General features: G+C 46.6%; 1 protein-coding gene across 9 annotated transcripts in view; it reads left to right on the top strand.

Annotated features, from left to right (window-relative positions):
• Window positions 1-15,428, top strand: part of BRSK2 (BR serine/threonine kinase 2) — a 490,223-nt gene that overhangs the window by 452,539 nt on the left and 22,256 nt on the right. For all 9 annotated transcript variants that reach the window (XM_059722574.1, XM_059722576.1, XM_059722577.1 and 6 more), the window contains 3 exons: window positions 6,645-6,768; window positions 9,424-9,604; window positions 10,850-10,939. In XM_059722574.1, the coding sequence (XP_059578557.1) occupies window positions 6,645-6,768; window positions 9,424-9,604; window positions 10,850-10,939 (395 nt within the window). The remainder of the gene's footprint in view (window positions 1-6,644; window positions 6,769-9,423; window positions 9,605-10,849; window positions 10,940-15,428) is intronic.

Raw genomic sequence — 15,428 nt, forward strand, 5'->3', positions numbered from 1 at the left:
ATATCATATAACTGGCTGTGGCCATGCAGTCACAGCTTTACCTTAGAGTAGCACCGTTTGTATCCCAGGCATAGGTTTCAATAGTCATTCCTGAAGCAGTACAGAAAAGTCATTGGCAGTGGTAGCAAATGCAGCACTGGTTTGGGCAGCAGCCCCAGGAGCTCTGGCAGCTGTTTCATATTCACCATGCACATCGCTAAACATCGGTGCACAATTGAAACAATTTTGCTGCACAAATATGCGTTGCTGCACAATGCATTTGGAAGGCCCTGCTGGAGAACACTGCTCCAAACGTTCCCTCATACGTGCACCAGACGCCAAATTATTCCTTTTTATTTTCACAGCTTGTGTTTGTGCACCCGATGCCCATAGAATTTCCCTGCCAACCAAGGCGATTTGGCTCTCTGTCTAGCCATGTGCGTGAAATATTCATGAGCCCTAGATGAAGATTTTGGGTCCAAAGATTTCTAATTGGAGAGAGTGCCTTTGCCTAAACAGGTTTCCTCATCCCAGGGATTTGTAGTGTGAAAGATGGGCTGCCCATTTTTGAGGCTACACCAAGGAGCAGGGTGAAGAGTCAGGAAGAAATCCAGAAGGGAAAATATAGTACACTGTGTATTTAAAGTATGGGCATGTTTACCGCTGTGAGGAAGCGTAAGGGAACTTCATAAAGAGGACAGATTTGCAGGAAAGAAAGAAATGATGGGCTTACCTCAAATGCTCTGTTGTGTGTAAAAGCATAAAAGGCCTGTGAGTGAAATCCTTCCTTTCTTTCTCATTTACGTGTGTCAGTGGAAGCTCCTCTCTGAATTGATTGCCTTCTTCACTCCATTCCCCTCTTTTAAGAGCTGGTGCAGAGAGCTGGAGCCTGTCATTTGAGGCAGTTTGGATGCAAGTCAAGGCCTAAGGCCCTTTTTCCCTGTTCTGTATAATTGCTGAATTAATGAGTTCAATTGGGTTGCACCCCGCAGTAAACATAATAAAAGTCGTAAAAAATAATGAACTGGATTTGATTTGAACGATAGATGTCTTGTTGCTCAGTGCCCACTTCTACTTTTCTTTTCTTTCCCCTCCCCCTCCCCCCATAAGAAACAAGATAGCCTCATCAGGACCTCTATTGACCTCAAAAAATGTGCTGCTTTGCTTTATGACATCTTTTAACAATCTTCATTCATTTAACAGTCCTCATGATTAGGTAATGTACCTTGGCATGTCTAAGTAATGGCTGTTTTTTCTTTTATGAAAAAGTCCCAGAGAATCTTTTAGTAATGAGTCCTAAAGGGCCACCTTCTCTCTCTTTTGGATAAAGCAGTACTGTTCCATTTGCCTGAATAGAGCTGCACTTAGGTACGCCGGAGATCCCCAGTTTGACAAGGCACTTCAGCATGTGTGGAACATTAAACATGTGAGATGCCCCCTCTGTATCAGCAGGACTGCTCACTGGCTCACACTGATACTTGAGCTTTAATATCATGCTGAGTCTAAGTCTAAGTGAGGAGCTGGCCCGCAGGGTTCTTGAGAATTTAAGGGAGAAAGTAGAGCTTTGGAACTTTTTTGCCAGGAATAAAATTCTCTGTGAACTTCTTCATAATTATTCAAAAGGAAAAAACACTCTGAAAAGGTTATCCCTAATGATTAGATCTTTTTGCAAGTCTTTTCTGTAAGGCAGAAGCCTCAAACTTACAGCGAGCCAGAGTACCAGTGGACCACTGGATGTAGCTGGGAAAGAGCGGCCTGATACAGAACCTGAGACCCTTGGGCCCCAATGGATGTGGTGAGCAGCTGCAGAAGGGCCAGCAAGGGCTTGATATAGCTCTGGTCGCCCTCCAGCTGCTTCACTTGTCACCAGTACTGCAGCCCTACCTCCCAGCTGCTGGTCCCTACTGCATATCCAGTGCTGGAGCTGGAGCTGGTACAGAGGCATGCGGCATGCAGCCACAACAGCTCTGGCTTCAGCATGGGGCATGGGGCAGGGACTGGAGCTGCTGCTTCACGCTCAGGTCAGAGTCAGAGCTGCCCTTGCCACCATGGCTTCCTCATGCCCCAGGCTGGATCTGGGGCCCTGCAGGCCAAGATCTAGCCTGGGGTACAATGTGAGTTTGACACCCTTGCTATAAGAGATGGGTATTGTTTCATCTGTCAGGGACATCCCATCCTTTCTCTTCACTCCTCAAAATACCCCTTTCCTTCTCTTCCATGGCTGGACAGTGGCTGCCTCTTTCAAGGAGGATGTCTTTGCTGCATGCCTGTTTCTTTATTTGAGGCCAGAAGTGGTTGTGCTCCCAGCTCTCACACCTTTCTGCTTTTGGCTCTCCTCTTCTCCACCCCTTTCATTCCATTCCCCCCTCCTCCTCTTGCATCTTCTCACCATGCACTTCCTTTGTTTTCTTTTACTCTTCTTTGTTTTTGGCCCAATGTCTCTTCCTCCCACTGATAGGTGGTCTTGGGCTCCTCAGGCCATCACTCTTCCCTCCCAAAGTCAGTCAGCCCTTCTGCAGGTGATGCATCATCTCTTGTCAGCTTCTTCAAAAACTGATGCCACCCAGAAGGAAGAGGAGTGAGCCTTGTGGTAGCAAACCTTATTGAAGCTGGCAAATGAGGAAGATGAGTGAGGACTAGGCAGGATTGTGAAGCTATCCAGAAGGACCTATGGTCATTTAAAATGGAAAGAATGAGCAACATGTTAGTAGCTGGAATTCAGTGTTAACCAGTGCAAAGTAACGGGGATTAGAAAGGACAACATGGACTGGACATACATACTGATGTGTTTGAGATTCAGACTGAGTCTTGAGAGGCCTAGGTTTGATTCTCTGCTCTGCCAGACTCCCTGTATGAGTCCCTGGATGAGTCAGTTAATCCTTGTATGCATCATTGTCTTCCCCTGTGCTTTGGGGATAAGAATGCTTTCTTCCTCCCATCCTTTGTCTCTTTTACCTACTTAAAGCTAGATTATGACTTAGACACAGGGATCTATGTGGGGAAGTAAAGGGACGTGTAAATCGCTCTTTCACTTCTGCCTGATTCCTCAGATCCTAGGGTGAGTAGGGAATGTGCAGAACATTTTTTTCACTTCTCCACCCCAAATTTTTCACTTCTCCACCTCAAATCTGCCCTGCAGAAAGGATATTGCAGTCAGGTCTTGGCACAGGCCAATCCCAAACTGCTGCTGCCCTTCAGAGCAAGAGAAAACCAGGAGGGAGCCATGCAAAACCAGGTCAGCAGTGAAAATTGTCAGTGTGACTAAAAGGAAAGAGAGATTCCCTACCCTGGAGGTCAGTGGTGGAGGTTTGTCCACTTCTGAGCCAATTGGAGGATGAGGTACTAGACTACATACTTCATGCTTCTCCTTTGTTTCAGTGAAAAAGAGACCCTACCCAATGGGACAATGTCCACAAGGTAGTCATTCTTAACCATGTACTGTCCTATCTTATGAGGGCTGAAAGGACTGGCTGTCATGGGAGCAACATGCCTCCCATCTTCCTGCTGCTCAAACAGCTCCTGAGAGGTTTTTCTAGGAAAGAAGCAGTATGGGAAAGCCAAGAGAGCTGAAGAGAATCAGGAGGAGGGAGTTTGTTACCAGGAGACAAGAGACAGTAGGAGGCAAGCATAAAAAGGGAAGAGTGGAAAGCTTCATGCACAGCCAGTGCAGATCCAGGAAGTTTATTTGAAGTCTATGCCATCTTGTATATCATTAGCAAAACTGGAGGCAGGAGGGTGGCACAGGTATCACTGAGGTCCTAAACTGGTCTGTTAAGCCTTTATTACCAGCAGTAATGCATCAGAAGAAAAGTACCCATCTGGACTCTGAGATCCCAGGCTGAGTTTGCAGAGCTGGCAGGAGAAAACCTCATTACTTTCCTTATAAACTGGGCCCTTTTGACCTTCAGTCATTAAAGGGGCCAATAAATACAGGGACTCACAATGTCATTTTAAAAAAAATAAAATAAAAGGCAATTTCAGACTGCAGAGCCATGTTTAAATATTCGCATCTTGGCGAACCCCAGGTTGCAAGGAGCATACGTGAGAGAGACACTAGGTCCCAGCAGTCAGTACAGCCAATTCCCAGTTCAGATTAAGATAGATATGGGCCTAGGACAACCAGACAGTTTAGATGGATAACCAGGTACAAATCAGCTAATGAGCAAAGGCCCTTAACATGCAGGGAGCGGTTTCCCCAGCTCTCCCAGGGCCTCCAGAGTTGTTATGGTGTGTGTGAGACACATGAGCTAATTAGTATGTAATTTCCTTTCATACTCTAACCCTGGCTCCTTAACGACCCTTTTAAATGAGAGGCCCTTTCTCTTTGCTACTCCCTATGCTAATCTTTGGCTCACTGGCTTAGTTACAGCTGCCTATGAATATTTTAGGGAGTTATGGTTTTCTAGCTTCCTTTAATTGAGGGGAGTGGTGATTTACCGAACTGCAAGTGTATCCTTTTGCACTGTGCTGTTGGTCGCTTGGGGTAGATGGAAACAGAAGCTTATTAACACTGAGCCATCTTCCAGCTCTGATCTTTCCTCTGTGTGGATTAAATGAGCAACAAGGCGATGGTACTGGGATACATGGAGCTATCCACAAGTCAGGACTGAGGCCAGCTAAACTGAAAACAAGCTTTGTTCTCCCTCCCAGAGGTCAGGAGTCCAAATGAGCTTTCCAGTTTGCTCCTCTCTCCCCCCTGAACCCCAGTCTGTCCTCAAGGACTGTCAGTCTAACCAGCTTTATCTACTCTGTGAAGCAGATCCTGCTCACATCTTTTTTCGGCTGCATGCCGCTTTGTTGGAATTTTGAACAGTAATAATTTCTTCTCCAGATGGTCTTCCTTTACTGAGAAAATGTAGCCTGGAGCGTCTCTTTCTTCTATTAAGCTGTGAAACAGCATCCCACAAGAAGCAAGAGAACCTTTATGCACTGCAAATCAGACTTGACCCAGTGCTGTAAAATGCTCTGCAGGTTATAATCTTGCATTCTTAGGAAGGTGAACTAAGTGGCAGGTCTTTCCATCTCTAATAAATGAAGTAAATGCATCCCTGGCACAGCTTGTCTGATTTCAGTGGAGTATCCCTTAGGGTTAATTTGACCAGTAGTTCTGTGGTTGCATCCTGCAGCTGCAATTGTCTTCTCTCTGCCCCCCTAATTTTCCATAAGGGTCATAAATTACCCTCAAGCCTCTAGTAACTTCCCATTGGTGTACATGGCCATACAGTTTTCCCATAGGACCTTTTATTTTATCAATGAATGCTAAAAAAATGGCCTTGGTGGAACCACATGGAGGGAAACAAACATTTGGTGAAAGTGCCAGTGTGGAGACAACAAAATAATTTCATTTTTGATGGACTGAATACTTGATGGAGCACTGGGGATTGGTCATAGAGTCATAGAGAAGTAGGGCTGGAAGGGACATCTGGAGGTCATCAAGTTCAACCCCCTGCCTGAGGCAGGATCATCCCTGTCCAAACCATTCTGTACAAATCAGTTGTCTAACTGTTTAACAAAACTACAGCCAAGCCTGGCACAACACAAGACATAACATCCTATCCTGTCACAGGTATAGCAGGGGGACCATGGTGGCCAACATCCTACTGATGGAAAGGATGTTGATATATGCTCAAGACATCCCAGGAAGAGGGCCATGCCCCCCACTACAAAGGAAAGCAAAAGCCTCCACAGTCCATACCAGTCTGACCATGGGGTGAAATTCCTTCCTAACACCAAGTATGGTGATTGGTCTGACCCTGTGTGGAGGAGCAAGACCCTCTAACCAGGAACCTCCAGGTTTAAATCCCAGAAGGAGCATTGGCACACCTAGTCAAAATCCCCAGCTGTGGCTGCAGCCAACATCCGGTGCCTCTGAGGAAGGCTTAAAAAAACCCTGACACATGTAACAGTAGGGGTGGGGAGGATGTCACTGACTTTTACATTCCTGAATGGTGTTTTGTGCATGTATGTGGCTTGATGCTGCAAGAAATTCCCGGGGTGGGGGCGGGCAGCGGCGCAGTGGTTAGCACAAGGACCATGTCTTGCTTAGATTTCCTAGATGGCACTTATGGTAAGGTCTAGTCCTCTTGCTGGCTATATTCTGCCCACTGACAGTGAGAGGCACAGTTTACTTGAAAGAAGGATGTATATTTGATACATACCATCAGCAAAGGGCAACATCTTCAGGGAAGAAGCATTACAACTGAAAAACCAAGTAGGTTGAAACTGGGCTGGAGTGACCCCCAAATTCCAGGTTGCCAGTGATAGCAGTATCCACAAAGAGGCACAAGAAACAGAGAGAGCCTTGCAGGGATTTTTGAGACCTGCACACAGATTGAAGGCATCCTGCACCAAAGACAGGACCGACTGGTGTGTTAAAACAGTTAAAACTGCTACACTCGCTCCTAGTTTTCTACTGCTGATCACATATGCTGCTCTAGCAAAACCATGCAATCCATAGTTTGGTGGCTTTTTTCTGAGTTAATGCATTGTTCTCTGATGCTTCAGGTTATATCATGCCAGCCACTCAACATAGCAGTGTCACCTTTGAATTAGTACACACAGTTCCCTATGTTGTTTGTCCAAGTCCCAGGTGCCCATGAAATTGTGCTTATCTATTTTAAAGCTTCCTTCTTTTGGTTTCTTTTTTTCTTTTCTGTTCCTGTCAGGCTTGCCAAAAAATCCTGGTTTGGTAACTTCATCAACCTAGAAAAAGAAGAACAGATCTTTGTGGTCATTAAGGACAAACCGCTAAGCTCCATCAAGGCTGACATTGTCCACGCTTTCCTTTCGGTAAGTCAATCCAGCATGTGCTGTTCACTCCTCTCACTGTTCAATTCTAGAGACTTTGTGAACCCAACTGTGTTCAGGCAAAACTTATACTGTCTTGCATCTATCCCTTATGTGCCTATTCCTGCAGTCTATTCCTTCCTTAGTTCCATGCTTCAACCTGTCCAACTGGGGAGGTGCAATGCTTTTCCACTTAAGAGTTTACCATCTGTTTGGAGAAATCCAAGGCAGGTTCTCCAGGCTTGCTGTGCTCACAGCTGAAATACATCCAGAGCTTAAAGTGCCACTGCACTGTGTAGAAAGTTAATTTCCTTAATCAATGGTTCCATTATATTTATGTCACATTATCCTTCCTTTCTCCCTCTGGGTGCCTTGACAGTCCTCAGAGTGCTCTTTCCCTTGCACCAGGCAGGTAAACCTGCATCACATCAGACTTCTGCATCTTAAGTTTAATCCTCTTTCTCTGCACCTCATGAATGGAGCAGGCTCGTTTCCTTCAAGGACTGCAACCTCAGTGGCAGGGGTGTGGTGATTTCAATCTGCAGCTCAGGTTTTTCTCTTTCACATGTGTGATCTCTGGGACTGGCACCCCTGCATGTTGTGCATGTGTACGTGTGACAAGGCACTTAGCATGCCTATCGCTTTGAGGGGAAGAGGCTGAGTAAGAAGTGGCCCGCAAGTCTGGAGGTTTGTGGAAGGGACTAAGGGGAGGTAAGGAGGTTGCAGCTGGCCAAGAAGCGAAAGAGGGGCCAGAGAACCTGGAGGCTTGTAGCCCATGAGGGGTGAGTACCAGCAGGGCCAGAGAGCCCAAAGGTCTCACTGGCCCAGTAGGGGAGGAAGGAGGCCATGGAGGGCCACAGCCAGAGACTGGCAGGGCCAGGGGGCCCCAGCAATCTCGACTGGCCTAGGAGTGAAGCCAGGCCTCAGAGAGAGGAGTCAAAGACTGGGAAGTCACAGCCAAAGACCAAGGAGACTAAGGAGCCCATAGCCCAAAAGGGACAAGGACTGGGGCTGGGAGCCCATAGCTCAGGAAGGAAGGAGGAAGGAGTAGCATCTGCTAGGTATAGGTAGGGTGTAAGGGGTGGTTGGAGCCATGTGATTAGCCCTTAAGGCAATGAGCATGGACACTTGTGTTCATGAGAGATCTGACTTGGGGAGCCCTGGGGCAACCTCTTTTTCCTAAAAGTATCATTTCATCAAAGCATGGCAAGTGACGTGAAGGGGAGATTGCCCACAGAAGGCCAAGGAGGCAAGGGCTGAGGGGGTCTCCAGGGGCATCATGACCACCTCTGGAGATGACCACTACTACAGTGTGCAGTGTGTGTGTGTGTGTGTGTGTGTGTGTGTGTGTGTGTGTGTGTAGAGGCACCAAGAGATTCACCTTTCCAAATCCAGAGATCTCATTCTCTCCCCTCGCCCAAAGCACAAAGAACATATAAATGAGGTAGATGTTGATTCAGATGCTCTTTTAATTTCAAAAGCATTGGAAACACCCATATTTCGTTTAAGTGTCCTCCCAGATCCCAAATTTAAGGGTTGGGTTTTTTTAATATAGTTTGCCAAAATAACATTGTTTTTCACAGTCAGTTTCAGTCCTAATGATAGACCTACACTGAAGACTTGCTCTCCATAGTCAGGACCCCCTAACCTTTTCGTACACAGCAGAGCGTAACATAATAGTGTCCGTCACCCACGGTAACCAGCACACGCTTATGTAAACTGCGTCTGTCCCATCACCAGGTCCACAAATTCAACTCAGAACAAAGGGTTTGTAGAGTGCCTCAGTTCACAGTCCTGTCTCTTTTAGTAGTGCATTCACTCTGAAGACCCCAATTCTATCTCCTAGCCAGCTTCATAATTAAAAGCAAGGCATCAACCTGCTAAGTAAATCCCTAGGGTTAGATATTTCAAAGAACTCAGCTCCTTTTTTTTGATCCCAGATCAGTGGTTAAATTTCTAAGGCTTTCAGCACTTGTGAAATTTTGGCTCTTACATAGAAGAATAAGTTGGAGCTGGGTGTATTTGAAATTTTGACCTGAGCCATGAATGCGAACTGAGCCCTGAGTAATTGTGAAGCTCTTCAAGTGTGAAGGTACAAGGAGTATTCTGCTTAGTACTGACAGCTCACGGATTGTTTTCACTGCCGAGATTTTACCAGCGCTGGTGTTTCCTGATGGGGGCAGATCCTTTTGCGTAGTCCAGATTCTGGTACACTTTGTGTCCAGGTCAGCGATCAGGTATCCATCCCTATTCCTGGTCTCTTTGAAACTGAACCATAAATTTTCTGCCTCCACCTGATATCAGCTGTTACTGAGTTGTAAGTATTGGTGTCACCCGTACTTGGTTGTACCCAGTTACAGAACAAATGGAGCTTTGAAGCATGTCAGATACTTGACTGGCATGCACTCTGTAACTATGGCTCAATCCAGCAAGGTGCTGTATATTTTTGTGAGGTGCTGGACACCTTCCACTCTCTCTGTTCCCAGGAAAATACACAAGGCTTTGTAAGTTTGAGCCTAGAGGAAGCAAATCTTTCCCCCTCTGATGTCTTTGGAGTCCTCCAGAGAAAAAAAAGGGTTCTCCTTAACTAGAATTTTTGTCATCTTGGTATCTGTCCTCTGACTGTACTGTCTCCTGCTCCCCACCACCCCATTTCAGATCCCCAGCCTCAGTCACAGCGTCATCTCACAGACAAGTTTCCGTGCAGAATACAAGTCCACGGGAGGTCCCGCTGTCTTCCAGAAGCCGGTGAAGTTCCAGGTGGACATAACATACACGGAAGGGGGCGAGGCCCAGAAGGAGAATGGGATCTACTCGGTCACTTTCACACTCTTATCAGGTAACAGCCACAATCCACCCCTCTGCCGGGGAGCCCAGAGCAGGAGCTGAGCAATGGGAGGGAGGAAGATGGAGATCCAGAACTCATGAGGAGAGGGAGAGTGTAGAAACGGAGGAACACAAGAGACAGCATAGACGACAGCATAGACCTGTGATGACTTGTGCAGCAGTGTGCACACCAGGAAGTAAAGGAACGCCCAAAAGCATCATCAACATCAGAGTTTATAATGTTGTGGCTGGCTTATCCTTGTTCCTTCCAAGTCCTGTGCTATCGTCTATGTGTCATGGCAGGATGCCATTGCGTGCATTGAACTTGCTAGGTTCTATTCTGTTGTGCCTTGCTATTTCAGTAAATGTCTGTCTCTCAGCATTGAGTGGCCACAGGGCTCCCTCCCTTACCAGGAGCATATGTTACATGTAATAGCCACTCTGCTGTTTTAGCTAATCACAGGTGGGAGAGGTGGGCCAGCTCAAACTGAGGGGGAGGGACTGCAGAACTGAGCCTCTCACTAACCTGGATTCTCTTCTGTGTCTTCTGTGTCCCCATCTCCCTCCTCTTTCTGATTTACTTCCCTTCACCAAAGGCAGAGGAATAAATCCCAGTCCCTCATCAGATCCCACTGCTGGTTGCAAAAGCTTAGTGTGTGCCCTTCGCCTTCCTCTCCTGGCATCCCCTTGCTTATCACAGGCTGCCTGTCAGGTCTGAGGAAGGAGTCTTTCCTATTTATGAATCCTGGTGGCTCTAAGGCCCAGCGAATTTGTGGGTGCCACAAGTTGATTTCAGGCTGCCCTGGCACTACTCGTTTGCAAATGGCCTCAGCTTTGGTAAGATAGCATAGTCTAAGGTCAAACTCGGTTAGGTGGAAATTGGAATGGATCTGTCAATTAACAACCTTTGGGAGTGAAAATGGCCGTAATTCCCAGTTCAGGATGGCAGGGGAGCTGTTGGAGGGAGGAGGAAAACTCGAGAAGAAAAAGTGGCCCCACATTTAGCAAACCAGTCCTGATGGGGTCTCAGATGCCAAGAAGGAAGAGCAGCTCCTAAGTATGGCCCTCCTATTGAGTCCTGCATGGTGCTGCAGTAGCATCTCATGGTCACACTCCTTTGCTAAGTCACAGATGCTATCCCAGTCTGATGCTGGGGGAGAAGACTGAAGGAGATATGCCTTTTCTGTCTCCTCGCAAATCCTGTGCGACTGCACGGGGACACTCCTCTCACAGCCATTTGTGGTTCTCCCCCCCGCAGGTCCAAGCCGTCGCTTTAAGAGGGTAGTAGAAACCATTCAGGCACAGTTGTTAAGCACACATGACCAGCCTTCAGTGCAGCAATTATCAGGTAAGTCATTCAGCTGTCAAGAGCTTTGCTTTAGCAAGGACATGAAGGTGAAGCATCTCTCAGGCCTGAAGGGCCAGGGAGCATGTCCCTCTGACTGCAACTACAATCTAGCTCTGGTCAGACAGAACAAGAACTCCCCTCTCACCCACCCCATTCCTCCCTCCCTCATTCCCACTCCGGCATCCCACACACATTCCCAAAGTAAGCAGCAACCCCTCCTCTTGCCCAAAGAGCCATTTGTACCCTCTTCCAGGACAGTGCCATCAGCCGACATTCCAGGTTTTCTTCAGCCCCAGAACCCTTCAGCATAGGGAGATGTGTAAAAGACACCAGATTAAAGACCCAGCAAGCATGCCGTGAAAATCCCAGCACCAGAGATTCTCAGATTAGCAAGAAATTAACAGCAAAACCTCTCTGAGGGCCAGGAGATCACAGACCACACAACGCATTTAGGTTCTGCAGAACTGGAGCTTTCACTTCAAAGAAGAATTTAGTTTCTTTCACTGTTGTAATGAAAGCCTTCCAAATGCAGCCCGTTGTGGTGTCCTCTTCCTGAGTCTGCGGCCAACCTGAAATAGTGACTCAGAGGTGCAGACTGGCTCCAATCCACAAAACATGGCAGAGCGTTCACTCTAAAACCTAATGATGACATTTTACAGATGACATTTGACAAATAGCAGCATTACCTCTTTCTATGCCGATCATTTTAAGAGAGAGAAGAAAGCAGAGAGTTAAACTGCTCGGGAGGGTTGGGCATCAGGGGTTCCTTAAGAGATGAAAATACAGGGGGTAGAAAAGAGGAGACTCTCAAAGACAGGGAAGAGGGATCAAGACAGTGAAAGGAAGAGAAGGTGAAGTCAGACACTGCGCAGAGAACCTTGCCAGGGTGTGATGATGAACATAATAAAAAAAATTGTTCAGTAAAAATTATACCTGAGAACCAATTTCTATTTTGATCTTTGTGCAAACCTGCCATTGAACTGGATTGGAGATTTGCTGAGCAAACCCCCTTAAAGAAGTTTGCAACTTCTCTAATCCCCACCACACCCAGGCCCTTATTGCTTCATTTGCTGAGACTGGCTAGAAAGATTTAGACCTTGTTTCTCCTAAACATGGGACGCTGCCTGAACGTTTCCGTTTGGAGAGTTCTATCAGTGACATGGAGTGAAATACATTTGCTTGCCTAACAGGTGAAGGAAAGTGTTCAGGACAATCATTCTGTGGGAAATGCATCTGATGCACAGTTTTGCTCTGTTTCTGGAATGGGGAACTCAAATTGTAGATTCAGAATCTCCTTCCCTTCTGTCTAAAGCTTCACCAGAGTATCTGTCAGTAGCAAGGAAAGTTCAGCCCTCCATCAGTGAAAAGGGGGGGTGGGGGGAGTGTATATAAAACTTGCACATGCCTAGAAAAAGAACAGCCAGGCTCCTGGAACTGAAAATGAGTCTCCCCCAGCATGTGGAGACATCCAGGCAGTAGGGTGGCCCATCTCAAACAACCAACCTTGTAATCAAATGCCCTGCTAAAGAAGGTGTGTGTGTTTCCTGAGGAGAGAATGGATGCACTTGGAAAATGTAGCTTGGAATCCAGAGTCCAGGAGAAACAAGGGAAACAACAGGCTGGGGGGAAAGAATTAAAAGAAGATTATTACAGTGAAAGTGATAGCCAGTATCTCAAATCAGGCAAGCCATAGGACACATCTCTTGAGCTCAACTGGGATACAGGATGGTTTGAGAGATTGAGAACAGCAATTCCTCATCTGGTCCAGATGGGCTGCGATTGGACAGAAGGACTTGTCATCATTAGGTGGCAGTTGTGACAGTCATTTCCCAGAAACTAGAGTGAGATCAGTTAACTCTGTCCATGGGAGAGGCAAAAGAGAACTCGGTTTCCTTCCTGTCCCCCTGACACATGGAAATTGTGTGGCATGTACAAAATGCCTGGAAACACGGTGTGAAGGTGAAGTGAAGGCAGGGGGCTCAGCCATGGGAGAGGCAGTGAGTTCTTTGGTGAGTCAGGCCCAGCCTTTCTCATTTGAAGGATGCCACACTGCAGGGTGGCCTCTCTTGGAAAAGGGAGGGGAGGAGGCAGCAGTATGGATCCCATACCCCATCCCAGGAAACAAAGTTAATATACAGTTCTCTTTGACCTTCCTCTCTGATGACTTCAAAGGCACTGAAACCAGCAGTATCAGGATGTTCACCTCATGCTGCTTCGGCACCTGCCAACATGCGTTGAACTCTGCTCTGCTCTCTAAATACTTTTAACAGCCCCACCCTGGGCCCTGTGAGCCTCTACATCAGCATGGCTGTATCCCAGAACTGTTCCTCATGTTATGTTAATAAGCTCTATTGCATTTGGCCCCTGCAGCCTGGTAAAGACAGGTCAGTTAGCAAGGGGTTGCCAACCCACCAGCCTTTCACCCCAAATCATTCACAGCCAGATGCTCCCACACTTCCTGCATGTCAGATAATGCCTGACTCTGTATTAGTCTCTCTGAAACCAACAGCATTACTCATGGGGTGATGCAGCTCAGCCTCAGTAAGGCTGGAAGGATGCGTGCTATATACGGTTTCACTTCCCCTGCTCACTGCCTACCAGCTATGCAGGCCTCTGCCTTGCATATAAAGTGAGGCATGTGGAAGGATATGTTTCAACAGTCATGCTTTAGAGCAGGGCAGCTCATCCCTGAAAGTGTCTCCCCTTCCATCAGCAGCATCAGCAAGGACCTCTTGGCTCCTGATACTGATGCTCATTCTCTCTCCTGCCCCTCTTTGATCCACTTGAGCAACATGCCAGCCCACTAAACTGGCTTGCCTGGGTTTCAGAACAGGACTCACTTTCCTTTGTTTCTCATTTCCTCCAGCTCACAAAAGCCTTTGTAGATGTTACGTTGTCTATGTGTGTGTGCGCACACATGTGTGTGCTTCTGAGTGTGTATCTGAGTGTGCATGTGTATGTCTCCCTCTTTGATAGAGGTAGGTGTGTTTCTGTGTCATGCTCTATAGTCTCGCTCCCCAGTTAGTATCATTCACCCCTCTTCCTGTGTCCAGGAATTCACTCTGCTTATTCCCTTTCAGCTTCTCAGAATGAATAAAATAAAAGTCACCATTAAAAGTCTAAATCCATGACAGCCATATTGGAAGTAAAAGTCACTCATTAAAAATTCCAGTCTCTATCAGAAACACAGTCCAGCTGGGCAGGATCAGTCCAGCCCACCTTCTCCTCCAGTGCTGCACCAATTAATCCCTTGGATAAGACAGCCACTGGGACAAAACCAACATCACAGAATCCATTATGTTCAGCCCTGCCCCTAAAAGAATCACTCTCTCCTGGGTCAAGAGAGAATATTGTCTCTGTGGACATTCAGCCTTGATCCCAGTTCACACCCTGCTCTATGCACCTCAAACCTAACCTAGAAAAAGGACCATTCTATGCTGGGGGGAAAAATAAGGGAGGCGGGGGCAGTCTCTGTAGAGGGGAGAAATCCCAGATCTTTGCTTTTGTTTTAATCTAGTACAATCCCTGTTAAACTGTGCTCCACTTTCCTCTGGTGCAATAGGATAATAGAAGCAATAGCAGTAGGAACAGCTGGTGAATGGAGGTTAGCCAGAGCAAACAGTGACCCTTCACTGGATGTCAATTTTGCCCACATTAGCATTTCCTTCTGCTGAAGGGAGTTCTCTTGCATATCCCTTTGTCCCAGTTTCTGGGCAAATAGCAGTGTTGATGCAGCCTTTCTTAACAACTCTGCACTGGACTCTCAGCTTCTCTGCATACTTTTTTCTGCTTTATGTCAGGTTTTAGCCTTTTGGCAGCTGGCGGTTTCAGAGCTTCTCAGTGTCACAGCTGGAAATTCCAGCTCCCAGCATTAGAGTTAGCAATTGGTTAGAAACGATATTTAAGCCTCAAAACAGAACCTGTCTGGGTGCTTTCTTCTATAATACCAGCCTACATTCAGAAAATAATACAGAGCCACTCTCCTATCGCATTGGTGTGGTACATTCACTGTACAGAGTAAAAGATGCTTTAATGACTGAATTAGCTTTATTAGTTTATAAGCATTTACATCTGCATGGTCACATGTTAGCCCAGAGCTGTAACAATCCAATAGGTTGGTTAAGTAGTCAAAAGACTGAGAAGAAACTTGAGGCAACCAAATGCATAAAAAGAACTGAAGCTGTAATCATCAGCTGGATATAAGGAATGACTAGCGACTGAGTTGTAGGGCTTTTCAGGGAAATAATTCTGATGAAGACCTGAACCATGAGAATGACATCCCAGCAGTCATCCTCAGTCTTGATGGAAAGACAGTCCACATTAGACGAGCACCTAGAAGCTGGGAAATGTATGTGAACTGCCTTGGAACTGAGCAGTTCCTACAGGGTGCTGATAATGGTCATTGAGGTCACTTGTCATGTCACAGGAAAGGCTTTGCACTTCAAAGCATCAGTCCTTTGGTCTTGAAGTTTCACGGCAGCAGTTATTT

This window comes from Alligator mississippiensis, chromosome 2, assembly GCF_030867095.1.
Source record: "Alligator mississippiensis isolate rAllMis1 chromosome 2, rAllMis1, whole genome shotgun sequence".
In the NCBI taxonomy this organism is placed as follows: Eukaryota; Metazoa; Chordata; order Crocodylia; family Alligatoridae; genus Alligator; species Alligator mississippiensis.